The following is a 26,693-nucleotide window of genomic DNA, read 5'->3' on the forward strand; positions in this document are numbered from 1 at the left end:
TGGGGTACATGGAGAGTAAAAGATGAAAGTATTCTCAATTACTGTGAAAACGCCGATGTAACAGTTGAAAATAAATACTATTGTGATAGTATTTTAGAAATCTCATCAGCACCATCCGTGTACGATCCCATCGCGAGACATAAAACAGTTTACGTAAACGGACCAGGTGGATCCGGCAAAACGACGCTAATTATAGAATTATTTAAAAACTCTGACATCGTCGTGTTAACACCAACACACCGATTAGCACGAGAAATGAGACAACGCGGAGTTAATTCTAGCACGTATCACAGTTTTTTCAAATATAATGGTGGAACATGGAATTGTTCGCGGATGGGAGAGAAATATATAAATAAAGTTATTATCTGGGATGAAATTTGTACTGTTTTTTTTTTAATATTAAAAGTATTTCTCCACTGGTTATTAACAAAAAATACTGCGATAATTATGTGTGGCGATCACGGCCAACCAGATCCTATTGACGGAGAGAGTCCTCATGAATGGTTGAAAAGTTTCGTCGACTACTATGAGGAGGTCAATACCGATTACAGATCACTTGATGGTCGGCCGAGTGAATTTAAAAAACTAAATCGATTACAATCTAATAAAATTCGGTGTAGTGTGATGCGTGAAATAATTCCAGAAACATCAGTGAGAGATTTTTTTATCAACGTGGACGCCAAGTGATTTAACAGTTGCTAGCAGAAAAATAGTTTGTGATGTACTTCAACAAAAATGATTTAAATTACATCGAGAAAAATTTTCACTGACACCGGTACCGTTATGTTATTGTCCAGCTGATACTCGACAACAAAATACTGATGTTGATATACCGGGAAAAGACAAACAGAATCTAGTACTAAATGATATTGTCACAGTTGATATTAATTTTGTTGAAGACGCATTAAATGCAGAAAAATCTCCATGGACGCTAGGATATGCTATGACGATTCACTCGTCGCAAGGATTAACTATAACTGATACTCGAGTATGGATTGTTGATGATTGCATTGAGTGGTCCAATTTAGTTTACTTAGCTGTATCTAGAGTGAGAAAAATATCTCAACTAGCACGCATAGTTCTAGACAGATTAATTATTAAAGATGAAACTGATGATCACGTGATAAGAAAAGAATTATCTGGTTATAAACAGTTTGATAAAAAAAATAATTATGAATTTGATTTGGATGTCGAGTTTATTTTATCGCTGAAAGAGAAACAAAGCAACCACTGCTCCGGTTGTAATTGTATAATGATATGGCAGTATTAAAAAATGATTCTAGACAATTTACCGTCGACAGAAAAAATAACCAACTTGGTCACACACGAGAAAATGTTACTTTAGCATGTTTAGAATGTAATCGGCGTGGAGTTGATTATCTAAGTGATTGAGGCGGTAGTTGAGTATCAGCTGGAATTACTTATAGTTGCTCACGGGTAAATCCGCGTTAAGGAGCGAGTGAATCAAGCATATAAATCGCTGGTCTACCTGATGATCTTGTTACAGTTAATATTTTATATGTTGTTGTACTCCAAATCGGATCAGTTGCTCTTTTTCTACCACCCTCAGCCTCGCCTGGTTTATATAAATATCTAACAGTAACATCACCTAACACTGGTCGAGTTGAAAAATCTCTTCTTTTTATCGGTATACTTTTTTTGTGATCGCGATTGATTGTTTCACTGATATTGCTCGCGTCGGTTCGTTATTTAATGCTGCTATAACACTTGGTAATCTTGTATCCCAATCATTGGATTGCTTATTTTGAATAAATTCCATCGCGTACTGAATCCAAATAGTCAGTCAGCAAGTGTTCGATTAAATCGCTCAACAATTGCTTGGTCGTTATGAATATTAACTTTTCCACGTCGTATTTTAACATTCTTTTGTTTCATTAAAAAAGTCACAGCACCTAAAAATTCTCTTCCAGGATCAACCTGAAGTAAACTCAGCCACGTTAATGGTCCTCGTTGATAAATTTTTTCAAATGCGTTTGCGACCTCAGTAGCTGTTTTAGTTATTAAAGGCTCAGCTTCTTTGTATCTACTTAAGACGTCAACTATTGTTAGCACGTATTTGTAAGTGATATCATTAACGGTATCATGTGGTAAAAACATGATATCAGCCTGGTGGACCTCAGTAGGAACACTGACATCAAAATGTGCGTATTCAATTCATTTAGGCGGTGGTAAATAAATTTGCCAAATAGCCCATTTGGATAACCATGCAGCAGCCATAGCAGGTTTTACTCGAGCAGCTGCAGCGAGTTTTTTGATAACTGGTTTACCCTTCCAAAATCCAACAGGAGAGTAATAAATAGCCTCCATAATATTAAATACCAGCACCTAAAACTAATTTGCCTTTCATCGCAGTATTAATTATCCAACTAGCTAATTTTTCTTTAAGAGATTTATTTTTTATAGAATTTAGTGTGTGAATTAATTTTACATCAGCAAGATGCCGCTGTTGCAAATCTTTACTTCGATAAGCTATATCATGAGCTAAACAAGCCTGATCAATTGCATTTATCGGATCCTCACCAGGATTTGGTTGATCCTGATTATTTAATCTAATATCAAGTCGAGTTCCTGGTCCACAATAACTATATCCTGACAGATGTTTTTCTCCGCGATATTTAGATAAAAAAAATCCTGGGACCGACGCTAACTTTGCTGCAATGTCACCTCCGTGGATTTTCTTTTTTTATAATTATTTTTACTTTTACTGGAATCTGACGTGATGAGGCAAATCTAAATTTTTTTTGTACCACATTTTGTATATGTACCAGCAACAGCCGATCTATTGTTGTGTGTGACAACCATGGTTAGATCTTTTGTTGGTGTACGTGTTTTACATTTTGCACAACATAAATCCATATTATAACTTATATCATGAATGTAATTGATTTTTCGGCCATAAAAAAATCAATCCCGGTTAAACATCATGCTGTGTTACCGAATTCAATTAGAATGATAATAATCGGCCCATCGGGGTCTGGTAAAACTCAGTTGTTTTTAAATTTGATAATGAGATGGTTAAAATGGGACAAATTATATCTGGTTGGACCGTCTGTTGATGATCAGCGATGTTATCAGATACTAAAAGAATTTAATGAGAATGCTGCGTTGATAAATGATGGTAATGATGTCATCGATTTTATTACCGATATCGAAGAAGCCCCTTCGGTTTATTCCCTAGATGGATCAATTAATAATTTAGTAGTTTACAATGATAAAATGTTGGATAAACAGGCGAATCCTGCAAGAATATTTTCCCGTGGCCGGCATAAAAATACCGACGTTATTTATGTAACTCAACGGTATACACAAATACCAAAAGTAATTAGAGATAACTGTAATATTTTAGTTGTTTTTAACGGTGTGGATACGCATACGCTGAGAAATATTCATCAAACTTGGTGCAGCGGCGACATGGACATAAATAAATTCAGAAACTTTTTCAGCCGCGCTCAAGCTATTCCTTATGGATTTGTAACCATAAATTTATGTGATCCTCGAACAAGATATCGAGTTGGTCTAGACAGAATATTTTAACAAACAATAAAAACAAATAAAATATTTTCTGACCACAGAATATTTTAACAAAAAAATAAAACTACTATATCAGCAGGGAGGGCCCGACCTATAGTTGGTTACATACAATATTAGGAGCAAAATTAATAGCTCGTTGAAGCCTTTTATTTGGGAAATCAGCCCTTCTTTGAACAAAGTTTTCGTAGAAGCCTTTATTTTGGAAAATGCCCTTGGTCTGTTCGTCCTCCCTGCTGCTATATGTGTGTGAGTCAGTTTCATTCCATTGCTAGGATTAGGTAAGTCCATTTTATTCCAATGATACAACTAGGTAAATTCATTCAAAGGAATATATTCTTTAAGAAAAGAACTGTAAAAGTAATAAAAGTTACCATATGAGAACATTTATATTCCAGTAACACCCACAAATAGCAAACAAATTTATTATAGTGCTGTCTAAATAATGTGGGATGAATGAACAGATAGTTTTGCTCAGAACAATCTGAATCATATTATCTACCACTGTTACTATAAACAAGGCAATTTGTCCACAAAACAGCAAACACAATTGTACAATATTCACATACACTAAACACAGACCCCTATAACAGTAATAGTCCCCTATGTAGGCTCTATACACAGACCCCTGTAACAGTAATAGTCCCCTGGGTAGGCTCTATACACAGACCCCTGTAACAGTAATAGTTCCCTACGTAGGCACTTTAAATTCCTGTAACAGTAATAGTCTCCTATGTAGGCTCTATACACAGACCCTTGTAACAGTAATAGTCCCCTAGGTAGGCTCTATACACAGACCCCTGTAACAGTAATAGTTCCCTACGTAGGCACTAAACACAGACCCCTGCAACAGTAATAGTCTCCTATGAAGGCTCTATACAGAGACCCCTGTAACAGTAATCGTTCCCTAGGTAGGCTCTATACACAGACCCCTGTAACAGTAATCGTTCCCTAGGTAGGCACTATACACAGTCCCCTGTAACATTAATAGTCACCTATGTAGGCTCTATACACAGATCCCTATAACAGTAATAGTCCCCTATGTAGGCTCTATACACAGATCCCTGTAACAGTAATAGTCCCCTATGTAGGCTCTATACACAGACCCCTGTAACAGTAACCGTTCCCTAGGTAGGCTCTATACATAGACCCCTGTAACAGTAATAGTCTCCTATGTAGGCTCTATACACAGACCCCTGTAACAGTAATCGTTCCCTATGTAGGCTCTGTACACAGATCCCTGTAACATTAATAGTCCCCTATGTAGGCTCTATACACAGATCCCTGTAACAGTAATAGTCCCCTACATAGGCTCTATACACAGATCCCTGTAACAGTAATAGTCCCCTACGTAGGCGCTATACACAGACCCCTACAACAGCAATAGTTCCCAAGGTAGGCCCTATCCATAGACCTCTGTAACAGTAATAGTCCCCTACGTAGGCCCTATACACAGACCCCTGTAACAGTAATAGTCCCTTATGTAGGCGCTATACACAGACCCCTGTAACAGTAATAGTCCCCTATGTAGGGTCTATACACAGACCCCTGTAACAGTAATCGTCCCCTAGATAGGCGCTATAATTAGATCCCTGTAACAGTAATAGTCCCCTATGTAGGCACTATACACAGACCCCTGTAACAGTAATAGTCCCCTGTGTAGGTGCTATGCACAGACAATTGTAACAGTAATCGTCCCTTATGTAGGCTCTATACACAAACACCTGTAACAGTAATAGGCCCCTAGGTAGGATCTATACACAGACCCCTGTAACAGTAATAGTCCCCTATGTAGGCGCTATACACAGACACCTCTAACAGTAATCATCCCCTTTGTAGGCTCTATACACAGACCCCTGTAACAGCAATCATCCCCTAGGTAGGCGCTATACACAGACCCCTGTAACAGTAATAGTCCCCTATGTAGGCCCTATACACAGACCCCTGTAACAGTAATAGTCCCCTATGTAGGCACTATACACAGACAACTGTAACAGTAATCATCCCCTATGTAGGCGCTATACACAGACACCTGTAACAGTAATAGTCCCCTAGGTAGGCACTATACACAGACCCCTGTAACAGTAATAGTCCCCTACGTAGGCGCTATACACAGACACCTGTAACAGTAATCGCCCCGTATGTGGGCACTATACACAGACACCTGTAACAGTAATAGTCCCATAGGTAGGCTCTATACACAGACCCCTGTAACAGTAATAGTCCCCTAGGTAGGCCCTATACACAGACCCCTGTAACAGTAATAGCCCCCTAGGTAGGCACTATACACAGACCCCTACAACAGTAATAGTCCCCTAGGTAGGCTCTATACACAGAACCCTGTAACAGTAATAGTCCCCTATGTAGGCTCTATACACAGACACCTGTAATAGTAATAGTCCCCTATGTAGGCTCTATACACAGACCCCTGTAACAGTAATAGTCCCCTATGTAGGCTCTAGCATAGCATTGTTAAATCTGGAGATGAACAGCTCTTAATGACCTTGACCATAATGACCTTGACCACTCGCCAAGGTATATAGTCTTGAAGTAAACTTATTAGGCTCTTTACCATGACATTAATATTTATAACCAAGAATTTAGATTTTTTTATTCTAAGGGAAAGCTATCCACAATATTCTGGTGAAGGACCAATGTTTTTCATCCTTTTCTAACATGTAGGTAATTCAACTAAAATGATTGGTGAATGTAAGGTGCTGAATGCAATGGAACCAGCCTCAAAAATAATGATCAAACATTTTCCAAGCCAGTTTATATGCATTCTCCAATTTCCAAATATATTCCAGAAAAAAAAGTATTTCTATCCTTTGGTTTAAACAGCTCCTTTTGAAATAAGTTTTATAATTAGGCCAATAAAAATATGTGTGTTTCCTACTGACCTGTTTTAAAATAAAGGTGCATATTTTTTCTAATGTTATATATTAGAGTGATTAGCGTAAATAATGTCCTCAATGCTTCAAGTACTGGGCAAAACTGGCTCAATAAAATACACAAATCAATTTCAAGAACTTAAAAAAATCCGTACATATATTATTTTACCCTGGGGGAAGAAAATGCTATGGTCGGCAATGAAAAATAGAGAGAGTCAGCTGACCAGAAACACATACTTGTTAGGGGGGCCATACTAGTCAAATTTGGTGATGTACATATATTTTCCTCATTCAACAAATTTAAGTTCCATGGAAAGCATGAAATTATTCCAAAAGATCTGGACTAATGCAAGACGTTAGTCAAATGAATTAGTACTAATACAAGTGCCCCTAATTTGTGTATTATATAGTTATAGCTGAACCAGTAACAAAATGAACAAAGAAATAAAGAAACCACGAAAAATCCCAGTCGCCTTGAATGGTGTCTTGGTGCTTTTTACTTTCTTTCCAATTCAAATTATATCCAAGTAAAAAATATTCATATTTTATGAAATGGGAACAGTCCGCTGAAATTTTAACAAAAAAGGGAAAATCAGTCTGCATTAAAAGAAAACATTTTCCGACTAAACTGGATAAGTTCCATTTCTGTACATGGTGGAGCATTTAATTTCTTTGCAAATTATTTGATTGTCTTCTTTCTTTGTGACCTTGACATCTGACCATATTACAACCAAAATCTATAGTCTTCCGTTTAACCCCAAGCACAAGCTATCCATATAGTTTCGTCCAAGTATATTTTGATGACACTCTAAACATATGTATGACTATGGGACAAAATGTTCCTTATGCATGATGTAGAATTAATGCTTTCATGGTGAAAACATTTTTCTTCTTTCTGTCACAGTGACCTTGACTTCTAACTTTATATAACTCTTTTCGATAGTATTCAATTGTACCCCAAGTGCAAGCCATACATAACATCTGGTTCAGTTCTGTAATGCAGAATTAATGTTATTATGCAAAAATCATTTTTATTGTTTCAGTTAGATTGACCTTAACATTTAAACCCCAACATTCATAGGCTACTATTTTACATCAAATAAAAACTATCAACAAAATATTTGGTCAAGATATTTTGATGTAAGTCTACTGTTATGGCAAACAGTCCATTTTCATTCTTTCATTAAAACTGGTTCAGGTATTTTCTGTAGAACAATTGTAATAGTACAGAAACAACATTCTTCTTTATCTCACAGTGATCCAGAGCTTTGACCTGTTCATTCCAAATCAACTGGCTTCTTCCTTACTCAACATGTGAGCTATCCACAATGTCTGGCCAAGTTACATTCTGCAGAACCAAAGCTGACATGCAGAAAAGTAAAATCAAGCATATACATACATACAGGGACAACAGCTGACAGTGTGTGTGTGTGTGTGTGTGTGTGTGTGTTTGTGTGTGTGACTTGGACTTTTTAACACAGCTCTAACAATTTGACAGTCCTATCACTACAATATCTACAGTTTGGCAGTTTATAGTGATGTCTAGCACTGGGACATCATGCCGCAGACATATAGCATGATGTCCCACCCAGTCACATTATCCTGACACTAACCTGTTAATACTGAGCACCAAGCGAGGCACTTGTTAGTACCATTTTGTAAGTCTCTGTTATGACTCGGCCAGGATCGAACCCATGACCTACCGCATCCGAGGCAGATACTCTAACCACAGAGCAGCCGGAGTGGTTCTGACAGACACACACACACACATATATATATATATATATATATATATATATATATATATATATATATATATATGTGTGTGTGTGTGTGTGTGTGTGTGTGAGATCTGATAACAAGTGAGCATATAAAAAAATTAAAATGTAGTCATAGTGACTTCACCACTGACTTAAAAATGACCAGTAAAACATCTGATTTTTTTTACCCATCTTACATATCCAAATCATTCACACAATCTAGAAAAGAAAAAAAAAACATAATTGTAGAATGTCATTTAGTGCATAAACTATCTTTTTCCTTAAAATCATAATGACCTTTACCATGGATCTTTTGAACTTAAAATCAAATAGTTTCTTCCATAGTCCAACAAAAAAAAAAAACAATTCTTAATAAATGTTAATGGCAAAGAACTGGAATTATTGTGCAGAAACAATTAATCTTTTGAAAATCAGTTACACTGACCTTGAATCTGTTTACCATGTCATCAATCGACTTATTCTTACTCCAAGTACAAGCCATCAACAATGATTGGTCTATATATGTGATAAAGCCATCCACAATGATTGGTCTAGATATGTGATAAAGCCATTCACAATGATTGGTCTAGATATGTGATAAAACCATCCACAATGTGATAAAGCCATCTACAGTGATTGGTCAATATATGTGATAAAGCCATCCACAATGTGATAAAGCCATCCACAATGATTGGTCCAGATATGTGATAAAGCCATCCACAAAGTGATAAAGCCATACACAGTGATTGGTCAATATATGTGATAAAGCCATCCACAATGTGATAAAGCCATCCACAATGATTGGTCAATATATGTGATAAAGCCATCCACAATGTGAAAAAGCCATCCACAATGATTGGTCCACATATGTGATAAAGAATTAATGTTACTTTGCATAATTTTTATTTCTTTCTTCTGCTGTGCCTTTAACCGTTGAGGTTTTTGATAATAAACAGATAGGCTTGTTTTAAAGGAATAGTTCTCTCTTTAATCTAAAGCTTAATAAATAGTGAAACAGAATACACCCAATTTCTGATGATTTACTAACACAACAATATATTTTTAATAATATAACAGGTATTACACAGATAAAATATGGAAATATGATTCATAAACCTACTAGTGACATAAGGGCTTTGATTTATGATACCAATAAAGTTGTATTCCTTCTCTGTTAAACTGCTTTATAGTTACAGTGTGCACACACAACTGCAATGAATCGTCTGAGATTTAGAAACAGGAGAATGATGACAATGTTCAAATGTCCATTCCTTTAGTAAAAACATGGAAAGCAACTTACCCAGCTTCAGAATTAGATGGTGGGTTTTCAGCACGAGCAATGATTGGGTTGATAAATGGGTTAACGATCCTTCCACTATGAATTTCCTAAAATAAATATTTTTGAATAATATAAAAATTTAAAGGCTGCAAACAGAATGCACAAACTCTCATTAATAATAATCTTCCTATTTCCATAATAAAACCAGTAATTTATATTCTCTTTTTTATGAACAAATATATTGCAGAAAAGAATATAATGTTCAAATAATCAGCCTCACATATCAGGATCACCTTCAGGCATCAACTACTGAAATAAATACCAAATTCCATTAAAATGTTCATGGTCTGCATTGAAAAATGAAAGGCTTGTGTATCCATGATCTACTTTGTAAAGTGATGAGTCATGTCAGCCAAAATGTTATTATACCAGATTCATGGTAATAACACATTTTAATTACTCACCTTTTCATATGATTTCCAGCTAAGTTCATCTGTAAATTTGATTTCTTTAATAGCAAACTTTTGCGCAACCTTCTTGAGCTTCTTAGCTTCAAAACAAAACAAGCAAATGCAGTGAGTACTAGTCCATGGTGAGGTCACTGTCCATTAATCTCAAAATGATATGGAATTATAAAGTAAAAGGAAAGTGAGACAGAAAAATTAAAATACTGAATTGTGACCTTGATCATGAAGACTAGAGCTTCATTATGGTACATAAAACAGGTCATAGTGATGATGTACAAAATTTATAATAAGTTACCTCCCTTTAATCTCAAATGTCTTTAAAGTTCTTTAAAGTCATGAACCGTAAGGGAAAGTGCTAAGAAAATGTAAAGTATTGGGCTTTGAGAATGGAACCAAAGTGCTAAGAAAATGTAAACTATTGGGCTTTGAAAATGGAACCAAAGTGCTATGAAAATGTAAAGTATTGGGCTTTGAGAATGGAACCAAAGTGCTAAGAAAATGTAAAGTATTGGGCTTTGAGAATGGAACCAAAGTGCTAAGAAAATGTAAACTATTGGGCTTTGAAAATGGAACCAAAGTGCTAAGAAAATGTAAAGTATTGGGCTTTGAGAATGGAACCAAAGTGCTAAGAAAATGTAAAGTATTGGGCTTTGAGAATGGAACCAAAGTGCTATGAAAATGTCAAGTATTCGGCTTTGAGAATGGAACCAAAGTGCTATGAAAATGTAAAGTATTGGGCTTTGAGAATGGAACCAAATGCTATGAAAATGTAAAGTATTGGGCTTTGAGAATGGAACCAAAGTGCTATGAAAATGTAAAGTATTGGGCTTTGAGAATGGAACCAAAGTGCTATGAAAATGTAAAGTATTGGGCTTTGAAAATGGAACCAAAGTGATATAATTTTTTTTTATGTATATCTGATTTAATATATATTTATTTGAATTTAATTATTTGTCAGTTTTAAATTTTCTATTCTCTTATACGCTATTATAATGTAAATTTATTCAATGGAGATGATATTTTTCCAGACAATTGGTTGACCTGAATCATTCTTTTCATAAACACCAGGTGTTGATCTAAATCTGACCTGGATCCAAAATTAGTAAACAAAGTTCTGTTTTGTTTTAACATGATTGGTTGTTTCCAAGGTCATGATGGGATTACATTTAAGATGTAAACAACTTTTTTTTTATTATTTTAATTCTTAGAGAAAATGATTGGTCTAATCAAGGACATATTCTGTGTACATTATATAAACATGATCACGTTACCCCACTTCTGATATTGCAAATTGGGGAATTTCGAAACTGTGTCTTATAATACAATATAACTTTTGGTTTGAGAGAGATTTCTCAGTTTTGGGGTTATCACACTGACGTCATGTTAATTTGTTGTTGCCAGATTTTGAGTTCATTATCTTCAGATCATTTGGATTTCAAAAGGATTAATTCTTTCTTCTCTGGAAATATTTGGAGGAGTGCTCTCACAGAAATTTAGGAAAGACATTGCTTACAAATTTAATTTGGATTTCCAATACCGGAGTGCCATTATTGGTATTTCTACAAGGAACTGAAGATAAGCACAGTACTGGCTATAGCATACATCATCATCCATCTTGGATTTTCCATCAGGATTTGAACTTGAAATTATTAGGACATTTATTACTAGGACTTTGCAATTAAATTTGTGGATTATTCTTAGATTATTTTTGGATTTGATTCTTGAAACTGTAAGTTCTTATCCTTTTTTCATTTTTGCAGAATAGAAATGTTACACAGAATTAATGGGCTCCAGTTCTGAAAATTGGATGGCTTTGACATAGGAAAGGAAATACGGTTTGATTTTAATGAAGTAAGTACTAAATGCACGTCAGAAATATAAATTGATGCTTTTGACTTAGGTGACCTAGCGATTTGGCCGCAACTCTCCATGGGTCTGGGTCCACCAAGAATTGGTATACTGTATGCATATTTTGTGTGCTTGACTTTTTGTTCATGACTGAGGTAGACATTTTGAGTACTTAACTTCTGTCATGTTTGTAAGTTGTAAACTAAGTTTTTGCTTACCTATGTTCATGGCATTTATGGTTACCTGACTTTTGTCATGATGCTGAGTTCAAGAGTTAGTGGAATGTTTCATTAGTTTTCCCTAAAATACTGTTACTGTAGTGTTGCAGGTCAAGTGAGGATATATATGAGGTTTGGTAAACAAAATTACTCATTCCTGTCTTATGATCAGTCTATGTAAATTTATTATGCTTACAGTTGTGTTCAGATATAATTTGAGAGGAAATGTGTACTTAAATTCATTGGAATTACAAAATCCTCATTGACATGTTGGACTAAAACTCTACTTTGTGATTATTTGTGAACTATTTCAAAGACATTTTGAATTACATCTCACTGATACATCAAGACATTCTAGGCCACCGGAACATTAGGACATTCAAGACTATTGGCATATCGGGACATTCAAGAATATTGGCATATCAGGACATTCCAGACTATTGGCATATCGGGACATTCAAGAATATTGGCATATCGGAACATTCAAGAATATTGGCATTTCAGGACTTTCAAGACTACTGGCATATCGGGACATTCAAGACTATTGGCATATCGGGACATTCAAGAATATTGGCATTTCTGGACATTCATGACTATTGGCATATCGGGACATTCAAGACTATTGGCATATCGGGACATTCAAGAATATTGGCATAGCAGGACATTCAAGAATATTGGCATTTCAGGACATTCAAGAATATTGGCATAGCAGGACATTCAAGACTATTATAATTCATTTGGAACATTCTATATTCTTGGACACTGTAATCAGACATTATTTGAGACTGAATTCACAATAACGTGTCTTTTTAATTTTCATTTCATATTTTAGATAAATAAATTGTTTTCACTTTCTTTCTGTTACATTTTGTAAGACAGTCATAGCATCTTAAGACAAGTTTTTGTGCTGTTTTGCTCTGGTCACTACTCCAAAAACTCCAACCCCACTCAAAGACAGGACCTTGTATATAAAGGCACCCATTTTTGACTACCCGCTGACACTCAAACATTATTCATGCACATATCTGCTATTAGCAGTTCACACAAATTGTCACACACAAACAGAGTCATAGATTGCAGGTTCCAGCAAATGGAACAGATTTCAGATGACTTTCCGTAATTCTTTTTGCGAGTGTATTGCAACTTAAGGTGGTGCTCTACAGATATTACAACTTCTGAGAGTGACAGGTATAAGGTGAAGTTGTTTGCATTTGCAACATGCACAATGGAGAGATATTTGCGTAATCTCTGCTACTTTCTTGCACTGTGGCTGAAAGTTCATTAGATATTATACGTATAGAAATTGTAAATGATCTAAGCACACAGCTAACCAAAATGACTGCTCCCATATTCTCAACAAAAGCCATTCTGAATTGATGTAAATTTTACACTATCTTTAGCCATTATTGAAATAAGGAAAACAAACTTTGCCAGACTAGACAGTGCCAGTTTCTGAAACTGCAATGAATGGATTGACAAATACATAATGTCAGAAAAAGTTATTGGTTCTTTAAAATTAACAATTTACCTCTTAAGTCCAGGAAGTGAAAATAAGCAAGTGGAGCTAGTAGTTTTATAATAGGTGCACATCTATTGTAAGGTCATGCTATATATATCATAAACCAAATTACACCCATCAATCATACACCAAGAGAAAGGGAATTCATTTTTTTTAATAATACCTAAGATCAACAAGGTCATATGGTGGGGTGCATTGGCATCATAATGGTCTGTGATGGTTTGATTATAGCACTGCCACTGTCAAAAGCATGGTTTTCCTGATCCTCACACACATTTCTGTATGTATTGCAGTTGGAACTAGCATGCCCAGAAACAGAATGGAAAGAAAATGACCTGACAAGATTGTCATCCTTTTCCCTGAATCCTGCCCAATTTTGACTATAATGAACGATACCTATCAACCAATAATGTGTTAACCACTCTCTGGAAAGCCAGCTTGTTATCTTCCCTATTATAGTCACCAGGTGGTGCCTTTTGCTCACTGAATGGTTACCTCCCAAGGTAGGGCAGGGAGGTTTCCATGCAGGTCCGTGCTGCTTTTCTCTGGCCTGCGATTCTCCATGACTACTGCCCACTCCATCAGTATTCTTTACTTTTCTTCTTGACGGTTTTAACCTCTCACTGAATACTTGACTCAGGTGGGGGTGGGTAGGTTGATCAATAACTGTAGCATGCTGCCACGTAGACTGAACGTCATGCCAGCAAGAACACATCAAACCGCAGGTGACCCCCCGACCGTCTATCACATCAATGTTGATGGCTGCTTCATATATGCAGCCCTGATGAGCGTAGCCTGCATGTGCCAGCAAGAACACATTAAACCACAGGTGACCTCCCCCTCTTCCTACCACAATAAGTAAAGTTGTACAACTATCTTAAGAACATCAACAATAGTGAGAGAGAGAAAGAGAGAGACAGACAGACAGACACAGAGCACAACACTAATATACTATGCTGACAAGTTTAAGATGTAGGTTGATTTACATATATTGCACTGATACACTGATGATGATAAACAGATGTATGCAACTACCTGAAAGCAACACATCTGCAATGCAACAGTGCTAAACATGCACCACTGCTGCACAGCTTAGTGACATTAAACATCTGATTAGTCAACTACAATGTATGTATATATATATATATATAGATAGGCATTACAACTAAATACATCTTAAAAACAAACAACATACCATATTATAATCACTCTGCAGTCCTATAATGTTCTCTTTGATAACATATTAGCTAGACAAAATAGTGGGGAAGAGTGAACTAAGTTAATAACGGCAGGGAAGTCTTGCAAATAGTTTTTACCACACACAGCCCATACCCCAATACTGCTTTTTAATAGTAGTAGTACATTATCTGCTATTATTACATTCTTTACTGACCTGATACAGTGGGATGTTCTGATGACCCTCATGATAAAATGTAAAAATGAACTTACCCCCTCCCACCAGACTGGAGGATGACTTGATAACTTTGTGAGTTAATACAGCTGGACCTAATGCATTCATTCCAGACTCTCTGGCTGTGACAGTGATGAAATATAAGATAATGATAAGGTGGCATGAGACCACCAGAATGCATCTTACATGACATAATGCAAAGAACAAAGATTCGGATAGGTCCAATATGCAGTAAAAGTCCTGACTTGACGTGCAACATTGATTTTCATGGTACATGTATATAGATAGATCTGTTTCAGTGAGAGACTAATAATCTACCCTAATAATCTGAATATTCAACCTCAAGATGGTGACTATCAAAATATTGGATGTACCTATCAGAGAGAAAACAAGATGGTTCTAATTAGCAAGCAAAAGTGTATATCCTGATTATCCAAAGCACAGATATAACTCACTGCAGATTTCAACAGGAACAGTAGCTGCTTTTTGCATAAAACCCAACTTGGCAATGAGAACAGAGATTGAATCAACCCGTATCCACTGACAAAGCATGGATGTCACTGATACTAAGGAAAGATGGAAGACTGTTTAAGGACTAAGGTTCTCAAAAGGAAGCTTCACTAAGTGATTCATAAACAATAAATGAATGGATTTACTTAAGTATTACAAAGTGAGAACACATCACTAAGTGATTCATAAACAATAAATGAATGGATTTACTTAAGCATTACAAAGTGAGAACACATCACTAAGTGATTCATAAACAATAAATGAATGGATTTACTTAAGTATTACAAAGTGAGAACACATCACTAAGTGATTCATAAGCAATAAATGAATGGATTTACTTAAGTATTACAAAGTGAGAACACATGACTAAGTGATTCATAAACAATAAATGAATGGATTTACTTAAGTATTACAAAGGGAGAACAGTACTAAGTGATTCATAAACAATACATGAATGGATTTACTTAAGTATTACAAAGTGAGAACACATGATCAGTGATGAAGGATATGGATCTGACCCTATAACAGAGCCCATACAGAACTTAATGACTTAATGAGTATAAGTGCATCAGAAAGGTTGCTCTATATTTCTTATAGTGGTTACTTAAAGCAGTCATTGAAATAATCTGAATACAGAAGCAGTTACCTTTTTTGTAATGATTACATGGGTCAAAACCCCATGTCAGTATTTATCATTGTTTTGGTGAAAACTCCATGTCAGTATTTATCATTGTTTTGGTGAAAACTCCATGTCAGCATTTATCATTGTTTTGGTGAAAACTCCATGTCAGTATTTATCATTGTTTTGCTGAAAACTCCATGTCAGCATTTATCATTGTTTTGTTGAAAACCCATTGTCAGTTATCATTGTTTTGGTGAAAACTCCATGTCAGTATTTATCATTGTTTTGTTGAAAACCCATTGTCAGTTATCATTGTTTTGGTGAAAACTCCATGTCAGTATTTATCATTGTTTTGTTGAAAACCTCATGTCAGTTATCACTGTTTCAGTATTATCATTAATAAAAATTGGTTAGAATAGCAAAAAGAAGATTTTCAAAATGGGTACATTAATGTAAGTAAGATCTGCATCACTTTTTATTCAGGACCAAATATATATTGCATTAATTTGTTAACCGAAAACCTTCAAGACATCAATTGCATCTTCTGGAAGAAAAAGCTATTTTAAAGTTAATACTACAGGGATTTTTTTCAGTACTAGGCAGAAAGAGCAATCAGTACAAAGTTGTTTGCTGAGAGTATAACTCAAGTATGAAACAAAGATAGCAAACATAACAGATATAATCTTTTACCAACTTGGGCTGACAGTTGTTTTTGATCATATTTATGAAAACCATGTGCTGAAAGCTTGTAGAAACTGCTGCCTATGAAATTAATTTTTAACAGTACAAATTACACTACAGTTCTAGAAACAAATTATTAGTATATGCATTAATATCTTTTGAAAATTTACAAATAAAGTTCAAAGTATATCAAAAAACATATTTTACAGTTATGTCAGTAGCACCATCAACTTTGGAAGAGAAGCTACACCAACAGTTTTACATGGCTGCCACAGTGGCTATTCTTTGAGTTCAGATTCCCATATAAACTGTAAAAAGGGTAAAGTGAAAGCCCTATGACCATACCACCATCTGAGTAACACAATCAGCTGTAACAAGAATTTTTATATGACCATGACAGTGACCATGTTGCTGGTCAGATCATCACCAATATCATTTAGGCTCAAGTACACAAATCTTTTAGTGATAATCTTCCAGGAATATTTCCAAAACATCCTAAGGAAGAAAAAACAATAACAGAAAATGGCTGACAAGAGATCTTGTGTAAGATGTATGTAATAAAACACTTGGTGGCATTCCTTTTCAAGGTGATCTGATTCTTGTATTGTCCTAACTGAGTAAATGCCCAGACAATACACTGGATGTGTCAAGATGCAATGAATACCTGCAAAAGAAATGGTCATTTGTTCCTCCAAGCATGCATCAAGTGATTAAGATGTACTAATCATCAAAACATTCAAAATGAATATAATGTAACCTAGTAACCTGGCTCAGTGCGTAATCTAACCTGGTACCCTTACTTAATGCATATTCTAACCCAATACCCTGACTAAATACTTAATCTAACCTGGTATCCCAGCTAAATGCATATTCTAGCCTGGTACCCTAGCTCAATGCTTATCTAACCTGGTACCCAGTGACAGTGGCTCAATGCATATTCTAACCTGGTAAACTGGCTGAATGCATATTCTAACCTGGTACACTGGCTGAATGCATATTCTAACCTGGTACCCTGGCTAAAGGCATCCTTGAACCTGGTACCCTGGCTCAATGCATATTCTAACCTGGTACCCTCGCTCAATCCATAATCTAACCTGGTACCCTGGCTCAATCCATAATCTAACCTGGTACCCTGGCTCAGTGCATAATCTAACCAAGAACCTGGCTCAATGCATAATCTAACCTTGCACACTGGCTCAGTGCATAATCTAACCTGGTACCCTGGCTCAATGCATAATCTAACCTGGCACCATGGCTCAATCCATAATCTAACCTGGTACCCTGGCTCAATGCATAATGTAACCTGTTACCCAGGCTCAGTGCATATTCTAACCTGGTATCCTGGCTCAATCCATAATCTAACTTGGTGCCCTGGCTCAGTGCATAATCTAACCTGGTACCCTGGCTCAATCCATAATCTAACCTGGTACCACGGCTCAGTGCATAATCTAACTGGGAACCCTGGCTCAATGCATAATCTAACCTTGCACCTTGGCTCAGTGCATACTCTAACCTGGTAAGCTGGCTCAATCCATAATCTAACCTGGCACCCTGGCTCAAACCATAATCTAACCTGGTACCCTGGCTCAAGGCATAATCTAACCTGGCACCTGGGCTCAATGCATATTCTAACCTGGTATCCTGGCTCAACCCATGATCTAACCTGGTACCCTGGCTCAATCCATATTCTAACCTGGTACCCTGGCTCAGTGCGTAATCTAACCAAGAACCCAGGCTCAATGCATAATCTAACCTTGCATCTGGTTCAGTGCATAATCTAACCTGGTACCCTGGCTCAATGCATAATTTAACCTGGCACCATGGCTCAATCCATAATCTAACCAGGTACCATGGACCAGTGCATAATCTAACTGGGAACCCTGGCTCAAAAATTAATCTAACCTTGCATGCTGGCTCAGTGCATAATCTAACCTGGTAAGCTGGCTCAATCCATAATCTAACCTGGTGGCCAGGTTCAATCCATAATCTAACCTGGTACTCTGGTTCAAGGCATAATCTAACCTGGCACCTGGGCTCAATGCATATTCTAACCTGGTACCCTGGCTCAATCCATAAACTAACATGGTGCCCTGGCTCAGTGCATAATCTAACCTGGTAAGCTGGCTCAATCCATAATCTAACATGGTACCCTGGCTCAATCCATAATCTAACCTGGTACCCTGGCTCAAGGCATAATCTAACCTGGCACCTGGGCTCAATGCATATTCTAACCTGGTATGCTGGCTCAATCCATAATCTAACCTGGTACACTGGCTCAATCCATATTCTAACCTGGTACCCTGGCTCAGTGCATAATCTAACCAAGAACCCTGGCTCAATGCATAATTTAACCTTGCACCTGGCTCAGTGCATAATCTAACCTGGTATGCTGGCTCAATGCATAATTTAACCTGGCACCATGGCTCAATCCATAATCTAACCTGGTACCCTGGCTCAATGCATAATCTAACCTGGCACCCGGGCTCAATGCATATTCTAACCTGGTACCCTGACTCAGTGCATAATCTAACCTGATACCCTGGCTCAGTGCATGATCTAGCCTGGCACCATGGCTCAATGAATACTCTAACATGGCACCCTGGCTCAGTGCATAATCTAACCTGGTACCCTGGCTCAGTGCGGAAATTAACTTGGTACCCTGGCTAAATGTATAATCTAACTTGGTACCCTGGGTCAATGCAGAATCTAACCAGGAACCCTGGCTCAAAAATTAATCTAACCCTGCATGCTGGCTCAGTGCATAATCTAAGCTGGTACCCTGGCTCAATCCACAATCTAACCTGGTACCCTGACTCAGTGCATAATCTAACCTGATACCCTGGCTCAGTGCATGATCTAGCCTGGCACCATGGCTCAATGCATACTTTAACATGGTACCCTGGCTCAGTGCATAATCTAACCTGGTACCCTGGCTCAGTGCGGAAATTAACTTGGTATCCTGGCTAAATGTATAATCTAACCTGGTACCCTGGGTCAATGCAGAGTCTAACCTGGTACTCTGGCTCAGTGAGTAATCTAACCTGGCACCCTTGCTCAATCCGTAATCTAACCTGGTACCCTGACTCAGTGCATAATCTAACCTGATACCCTGGCTCAGTGCATGATCTAGCCTGGCACCATGGCTCAATGCACACTCTAACATGGCACCCTGGCTCAGTGCATAATCTAACCTGGCACCCTGGCTCAGTGCGGAAATTAACTTGGTACCCTGGCTAAATGCATAATCTAACCTGGTACCCTGGGTCAATGCATAATCTAACCTGGTACTCTGGCTCAGTGCATAATCTAACCTGGCACCCTGGCTCAATGCATAATCTAACCTGGTACCCTGACTCAGTGCATAATCTAACCTGGTACCCTGGCTCAGTGCATAATCTAACCTGGCACCCTGGCTCAATCCATAATATAACCTGGTATCCTGGCTCAGTGCATAGTCTAACCGGAACCCTGGCTCAAAGCATAATCTAACCTGGCAACCTGGCTCAGTGCATAATCTAACCTCATATCCTGGCTCAATCTATAATCTAACCTGGTACCCTGGCTCAGTGCATAATCTAACCTGGTACCCTGGCTCAGTGCATAATCTAACCTGGTACCCTGGCTCAATCCATAGTATAACCTGGTATCCTGGCTCAGTGCATAATCTAACTGGAACCCTGGCTCAAAGCATAATCTAACCTGGCAACCTGGCTCAGTGCATAACCTAACCTGGTACCCTGGCTCAGTGCATAATCTAACCTGCTACTCTGGCTCAATGCATGATCTAACCTGGTACCCTGGCTCAAGGCATAATCTAACCTGGCACCCTGGCTCAATCCATAATCTAACCTGGTACCTTAGCTCAGTGCATAATCTAACTGGAACCCTGGCTCAAAGCATAATCTAACCTGGCAACCTGGCTCAGTGCATAATCTAACCTGGCACCCTGGCTAAATCCATAATTTAACCTGGCACCCTGGCTTAATGCATATTTTAACCTAGTAACCCGCCTCAATCCATAATTTAACATGGTACCTTGGCTAAATGCAATAATCTAACCTGGCACCCTGGCTCAATCCATAATCTAGCCTGGCACCCTGGCTCAATGCATATTCTAACCTGGCACCATGGCTAAATCCATAATTTAACCTGGCACCATGGCTTAATGCATATTCTAACCTAGTACCCTGCCTCAATCCATAATTTAAAATGTTACCCTGGCTCAGTTCATAATCTAACCTGGTACCCTGGCTAAGTGCATAATCTAACCTGGTACTCTGGCTCAATCCATAATCTAGCCTGGTACCCTGGCTAAATGTATAATCTAACCTGATACCCAAGCTGAATGCATATCTGAAACTGGTACACTGGATCAGTGCATAATCTAACCTAGTACCCTGGCTCAATGCATAATTTAATATGGTACCCAATATCTGTGCACTAATTTCAATACTTATGATACAAAATCATGATCATGAATATTAGGCACATGTCAATGTGTCAATGGCAATATTTGCTGACATGACTTGACTCCAAATAAGGATATTAATATAAATATCACAATTTGAATAATCAGAAATGATTGTTGGATAATTAAATGAGTAATGCAGAAGTATAGCAAACAATATCATTTATTAAACAACCAAAGACGAACATTCACTGATTTCTGAATTATAAAAGGAAAATAGGACAGATGTGGACGTTATCATGACTTACTAAATCAGCATTGAAACATGACAAGAGGGAACATTTTAGCAAATATGGTTAAGAAGATTGTGATAAAGTACCAGAGATGCTGCAAAATTACTATGAATGGCTGAAATATGACCAAATGATTGAAACTGAGTGCTTTATGCACTCAGACTGAGTAATACTAAATTATGCAAATCAGTGAAATTAAAGCAGGATCAGTCCAAACTGTATTGCACTGATCCTAAGGATCAGTCCAAACTGTATTGCATTGATCCTAAGGATCAGTAAAAACTGTATTACACTGATCCTAAGGATCAGTAAAAACTGTATTACACTGATCCTAAGGATAAGTCAAAACTGTATTGCACTGATCCTAAGGATCAGTCAAAACTGTATTACACTGATCATAAGGCTCAGTCAAAACTGTATTACACTGATCCTAATGATCAGTCAAAACTGTATTACACTGATCCTAATGATCAGTCAAAATTGTATTACACTGATCATAAGGATCAGAAGAGAATGTATTATGCTGAAACTATGCAACAGTGGAAAAAGTTTTAATTTGTTTTTAAGGTCAAAAGGGTAAGGTATTGCATCATCAAATGAAATGTTCCTGTTAATGACATAAACCAAGTTATATGACAAAAAACCCATTACGTTTCAAGGAAATGCAAACAATAAGATGCATCATCTCTATATGTGACTGTGAGACAAAGGTTGACTGACATAATGCGGCATAAAAATGAAAAGTCATTTTGCCATGACTGTGAGGCAAAGGTCGACTGACATAATGTGGCACAAATATGAAATGTCATTTTGCCATGACTGTGAGACAAGGGTCAAAGACTGACATAATGTGGCACAAAAATGAAATGTCATTTTGCCATGACTGTGAGACAAAGGCCGACTGACATAATGCGGCATAAAAATGAAAAGTCATTTTGCCATGACTGTGAGGCAAAGGTTGACTGACATAATGTGGCACAAATATGAAATGTCATTTTGCCATGACTGTGAGACAAAGTTCAAAGACTGACATAATGTGGCACAAAAATGAAATGTCATGTTGCCATGACTGTGAGACAAAGTTCAAAGACTGACATAATGTGGCACAAAAATGAAATGTCATGTTGCCATGACTGTGAGACAAAGGTCAAAGACTGACATAATGTGGCACAAAAATGAAATGTCATTGTGTCATAACTTAGATGTTATACGTATGAACAGAATCCATCAAAAGTGTAGTGAAATAATGATCACAAATGAAAACTGTAACCAAAACATAAAAGCAACAAGATTATTTTGCCACTGTTGTCACTGTAGCTTCCAGAAGAGTGACTTGTCTCACTTTTCAACAAAAATGACTTTCTCCTATGTGACTGTTGTTTTATATTTCCACAAAAATGTTACCTACTCCTGAAACTGAATTTTTTGTGGGTTTTGCTGCCACCATGCTCAAGCTTGTACAGTACCCCATTATATGTGTTACAGGACAAACATACCAAAATTAGTAACAATGAAAACGTAAGAATTAAGGCTTACTTACTTTTACAATAAAAAACTAAAACAATGCCCAAAACTCACTCCTGTACCAGATATTCCGTATACCTTTGTACACATTTCCAAATGCACCTACTGCTATCATTTCACCAATGTATGTTCTCATCTCCTCAACAGCTAATGTAATTATTCTACCACTTCTAGGATTGTTTGGGATGCAGACTTCCTGCTTTTTCGTTGTTAGGAATGTATTGCAAGTTCCCGATACCTTGCTGGACCTACTGCCTCGCAAATTTAGAAACTGGTCATCACGTATTAGGCCTCTGAAAAGACACAAAAAGAATTAATATTAAAATTAATGATTCCACTTCAGGCTGACAGTGTCCACTGCCCAGGCCCTACGGTTGGGGACTGGGGAAAAGTAAAGGTTGAGCTTGTTGTTCAGCTTGATGGTAAACAAGTCCACCATGGAATTTTTTTTAATCAAAGATGGAGCAAGGAGTGGTAGAGTGATATTCTGTAAGGACTACCTTCCCATCCCATGACAGACTGTCAGCCAATATATTCCTCCTGCTGGGAACATAGCACACTTGGAGGAATATTCCTCTGAAAACTGCCCATTTAATGAGGTTATGAACCTCCATGCTGAGAAAAGGTGCATGTTGTGTACCTCCTTGTTTATTGAGGTATACAAACAACAACATATTGTTGGATGAGACCATCGCATTATTTTTTGGATGCAACCCTGAAGGCCTAAGAACACTGCCCATTTCCAAATTGATGATATGGGGGCAGATTCCTCCCAAGACCATAAACCTGAAGAATCAGTCCCTCCAGCTCATGTTGAGTTTTACACCCTGAATCGGACATATCTGCAAACAGGGACGAGTAGGGTTTGGGGGAGGGGTGAATGGAGACTCTGGCCAGAAACCAGCCCCGATTTCTCAACCAATTCTGATCATGGTGGAAATCCCAACCCAGAGAAACTGGAGCATTCGAGAGGACTCGGTGAGTTTCCATTCAGGAAAAAGAAGAAACTGTAGAGCACACATGCGCATTCTCTCTAGGGGAAACAAGGCCACTGTTTAAGGAAGCAATGTTAAGTTTCCAGGACATATAAAGAAATAAAACATGTACACCAGGCTTGAGAATAACAAGGGAATTAGCAAAACATCAGTAGGTTGCTTATTATAAGGAAATATTTAAGGAAGGAAATCTAAAACTAACATGGAAAAATGAAAGTTTGAGCATGATAGATCAAGTAACTAAGTGATGTGTGACTTGCTTACCATGTATAAAACACAATTCTCAATAAAGATGACAAAGTGAATGGCATTGAGTCAGTTGACAGCAAATTAAATGCAAGAGTAGGGAAATGAAAATAAAATACATCTCCTCTGCTGCTTATAAATTGTTTTAGAATTAAAAAAACAACCAAACTCAAAACACCTTTCAGGCCCAAGAATGGGTAACAGGACAATTTAAAATGACAAAACATACACCAAGTTATGAAACAAATGTTTAAAAAATTTCCCAAGACAGCTTAAAGAAACTTATAAAGGTTTATCAAAGTATAATCCTAGTGTTAAAAATATCACACAAAGACAATTTATGATTCACTTCGTGACCCACAAAGTGGTGGCTAATCATTATATCAGAAGTGTTGAGCATTACAACATGTCAACTGACAATTTATGATTCACTTCGTGACCCACAAAGTCGTGGCTAATCATTATATTGGCAGTGTTGAGCATTACAACATGCCAACTGACAATATATGATTCACTTTGTGACCCACAAAGTGGTAGCTAATCATTATATCGGCAGTGTTGAGCATTACAACATGCCAACTAACAATATATGATTCACTTCATGACCCACAAAGTCATGGCTAATCATTATATCAGCAGTGTTGAGCATTACAACATGCCAACTGACAATATAATGAAGAGCACCAATATGAATGCCCAATATAATTGATTTTCTCCAGAAACACGGCAGATCCAGTGTTCCAGAAGTTTCTGGTTTACAAAAATGGAAGTAAAAAACTTCCATCTTTCAGTTGGGTTATTCTCTCCCCAAAAATACAAAGTTATGCAATAACAACAGGCATGGTGTTACTTATATTTAAAGTACTGATAAAAGCCTTTTTTCTGGTGAGGATGGATATTAAACTTACTGTGCTAATATGTCATGAAACAGGACACACACACGCATGCATACACAGACATATTTTTCATCCCACTTTTATGAGGAAGTGATTCATTATATGTAGAAGCTTGTGGTTTTTACAAGCTTGCTTTTTTTGCAACATCTTACTTGTAAAAACCACAAGCTTGCTGACAAGAACATTATCAGAGATGGTACCATGCTTACAAAAACTTGCACATTCTAACAAATATTGAAGGGACTGCTTATTTTGATGACACAAGTTTGCAGCAAAATTGTGGCAAGCTTAACCACAACGATGCATTTTGGTTTGGATAGTGTGCCTGGTATTACCCATGTGCCAGTATCTATCAAATGGAACGGATTTTAGTATCACACTGTCGGACATTTAAAGGTCCTTCTCATTGTTGTAACAGAAGCCATATTTGACCATAATCTGGATTCTGTGTACACATTTATAAGCCTTTAAGCTAGAATGCTTTCTGCCAAATTTGATATAATTCTGTCTAGCAGCATAGGACCAAAACTATTTCAAGTATTGTTTAGATTTACTTCAGCAACAGTGGCCATAGTTCATAGATGATCAACACCAGTCGCAAAGAAAATTGAAAGCCATTATGCCAAATATGTTTTTGTAAAATCTGGGCAAACTCTTCTAAGCAGTATTTGAGATTACCTTTAAAGGCTTTCCTTTTTTCAGTCAAGGTGGATATATTTCATAATGATCATCATGGTTTGTATAAAACTGAAAACTCTTAATGTCAGGATGCTTACTCTAAAATTGTATTGTAACTGAAAAGAAGTTGATTACAGGCTTAATGATTTTTAGCAACATAATCATTTGTACAAATCTCAATGGCCTTAAAGTCAGGATGCTTTCTATCACAATTTGATACAAATTTTATTCAGCAGTTCTTTTAAGCATATAGTTTAACAGTTTTCTTCATTCAGTAATAGTGATACTGTGCAGCCAATCATCATCATTTAAAATAAAATTAAAATGTCTTGATGCTAGAATGTAAATTTCTACCAAATGTAAGAGACCTTACTGTCAGAATGTAAATTTCTACCAAATTTAAGAGACCTTACTGTCAGAATGTAAATTTCTACCAAATGTAAGAGACCTTACTGTCAGAATGTAAATTTCTACCAAATTTAAGAGACCTTAATGTCAGAATGTAAATTTCTATCAAATGTAAGAAACCTTAAAGTCAGAATGTAAATTTCTACCAAATGTAAGAGACCTTACTGTCAGAATGTAAATTTCTACCAAATTTAAGAGACCTTAATGTCAGAATGTAAATTTCTATCAAATGTAAGAAACCTTAAAGTCAGAATGTAAATTTCTATCAAATGTAAGAAACCTTAAAGTCAGAATGTAAATTTCTACCAAATTTAAGAGACCTTAATGTCAGAATGTAAATTTCTACCAAATTTAAGAGACTTTAATGTCAGAATGTAAATTTCTACCAAATGTAACAGACCTTAATGTCAGAATGCAAATTTCTACCAAATTTAAAAGGCCTTCATGGCAGATAGCTTCCTACCATATTTGAAAGGGCTTCATGCCTGAT

General features: G+C 36.9%; 1 protein-coding gene across 2 annotated transcripts in view; it reads right to left on the bottom strand.

The window, feature by feature from the left end:
- Positions 1-26,693, bottom strand: part of LOC149772611 (uncharacterized) — a 143,788-nt gene that overhangs the window by 94,388 nt on the left and 22,707 nt on the right. For both annotated transcript variants that reach the window (XM_089947579.1, XM_089947578.1), the window contains exons 4-6: positions 23,059-23,273; positions 9,944-10,029; positions 9,501-9,586 (exon numbers count right to left, since the gene is read on the bottom strand). In XM_089947579.1, coding sequence (XP_089803705.1) covers positions 9,501-9,586; positions 9,944-10,029; positions 23,059-23,273 — 387 coding nt within the window. The remainder of the gene's footprint in view (positions 1-9,500; positions 9,587-9,943; positions 10,030-23,058; positions 23,274-26,693) is intronic.

This window comes from Sinohyriopsis cumingii, unplaced genomic scaffold (assembly GCF_028554795.1).
Source record: "Sinohyriopsis cumingii isolate HCF-2022 unplaced genomic scaffold, ASM2855479v2 utg001339l, whole genome shotgun sequence".
Lineage (NCBI taxonomy): Eukaryota > Metazoa > Mollusca > Bivalvia > Unionida > Unionidae > Sinohyriopsis > Sinohyriopsis cumingii.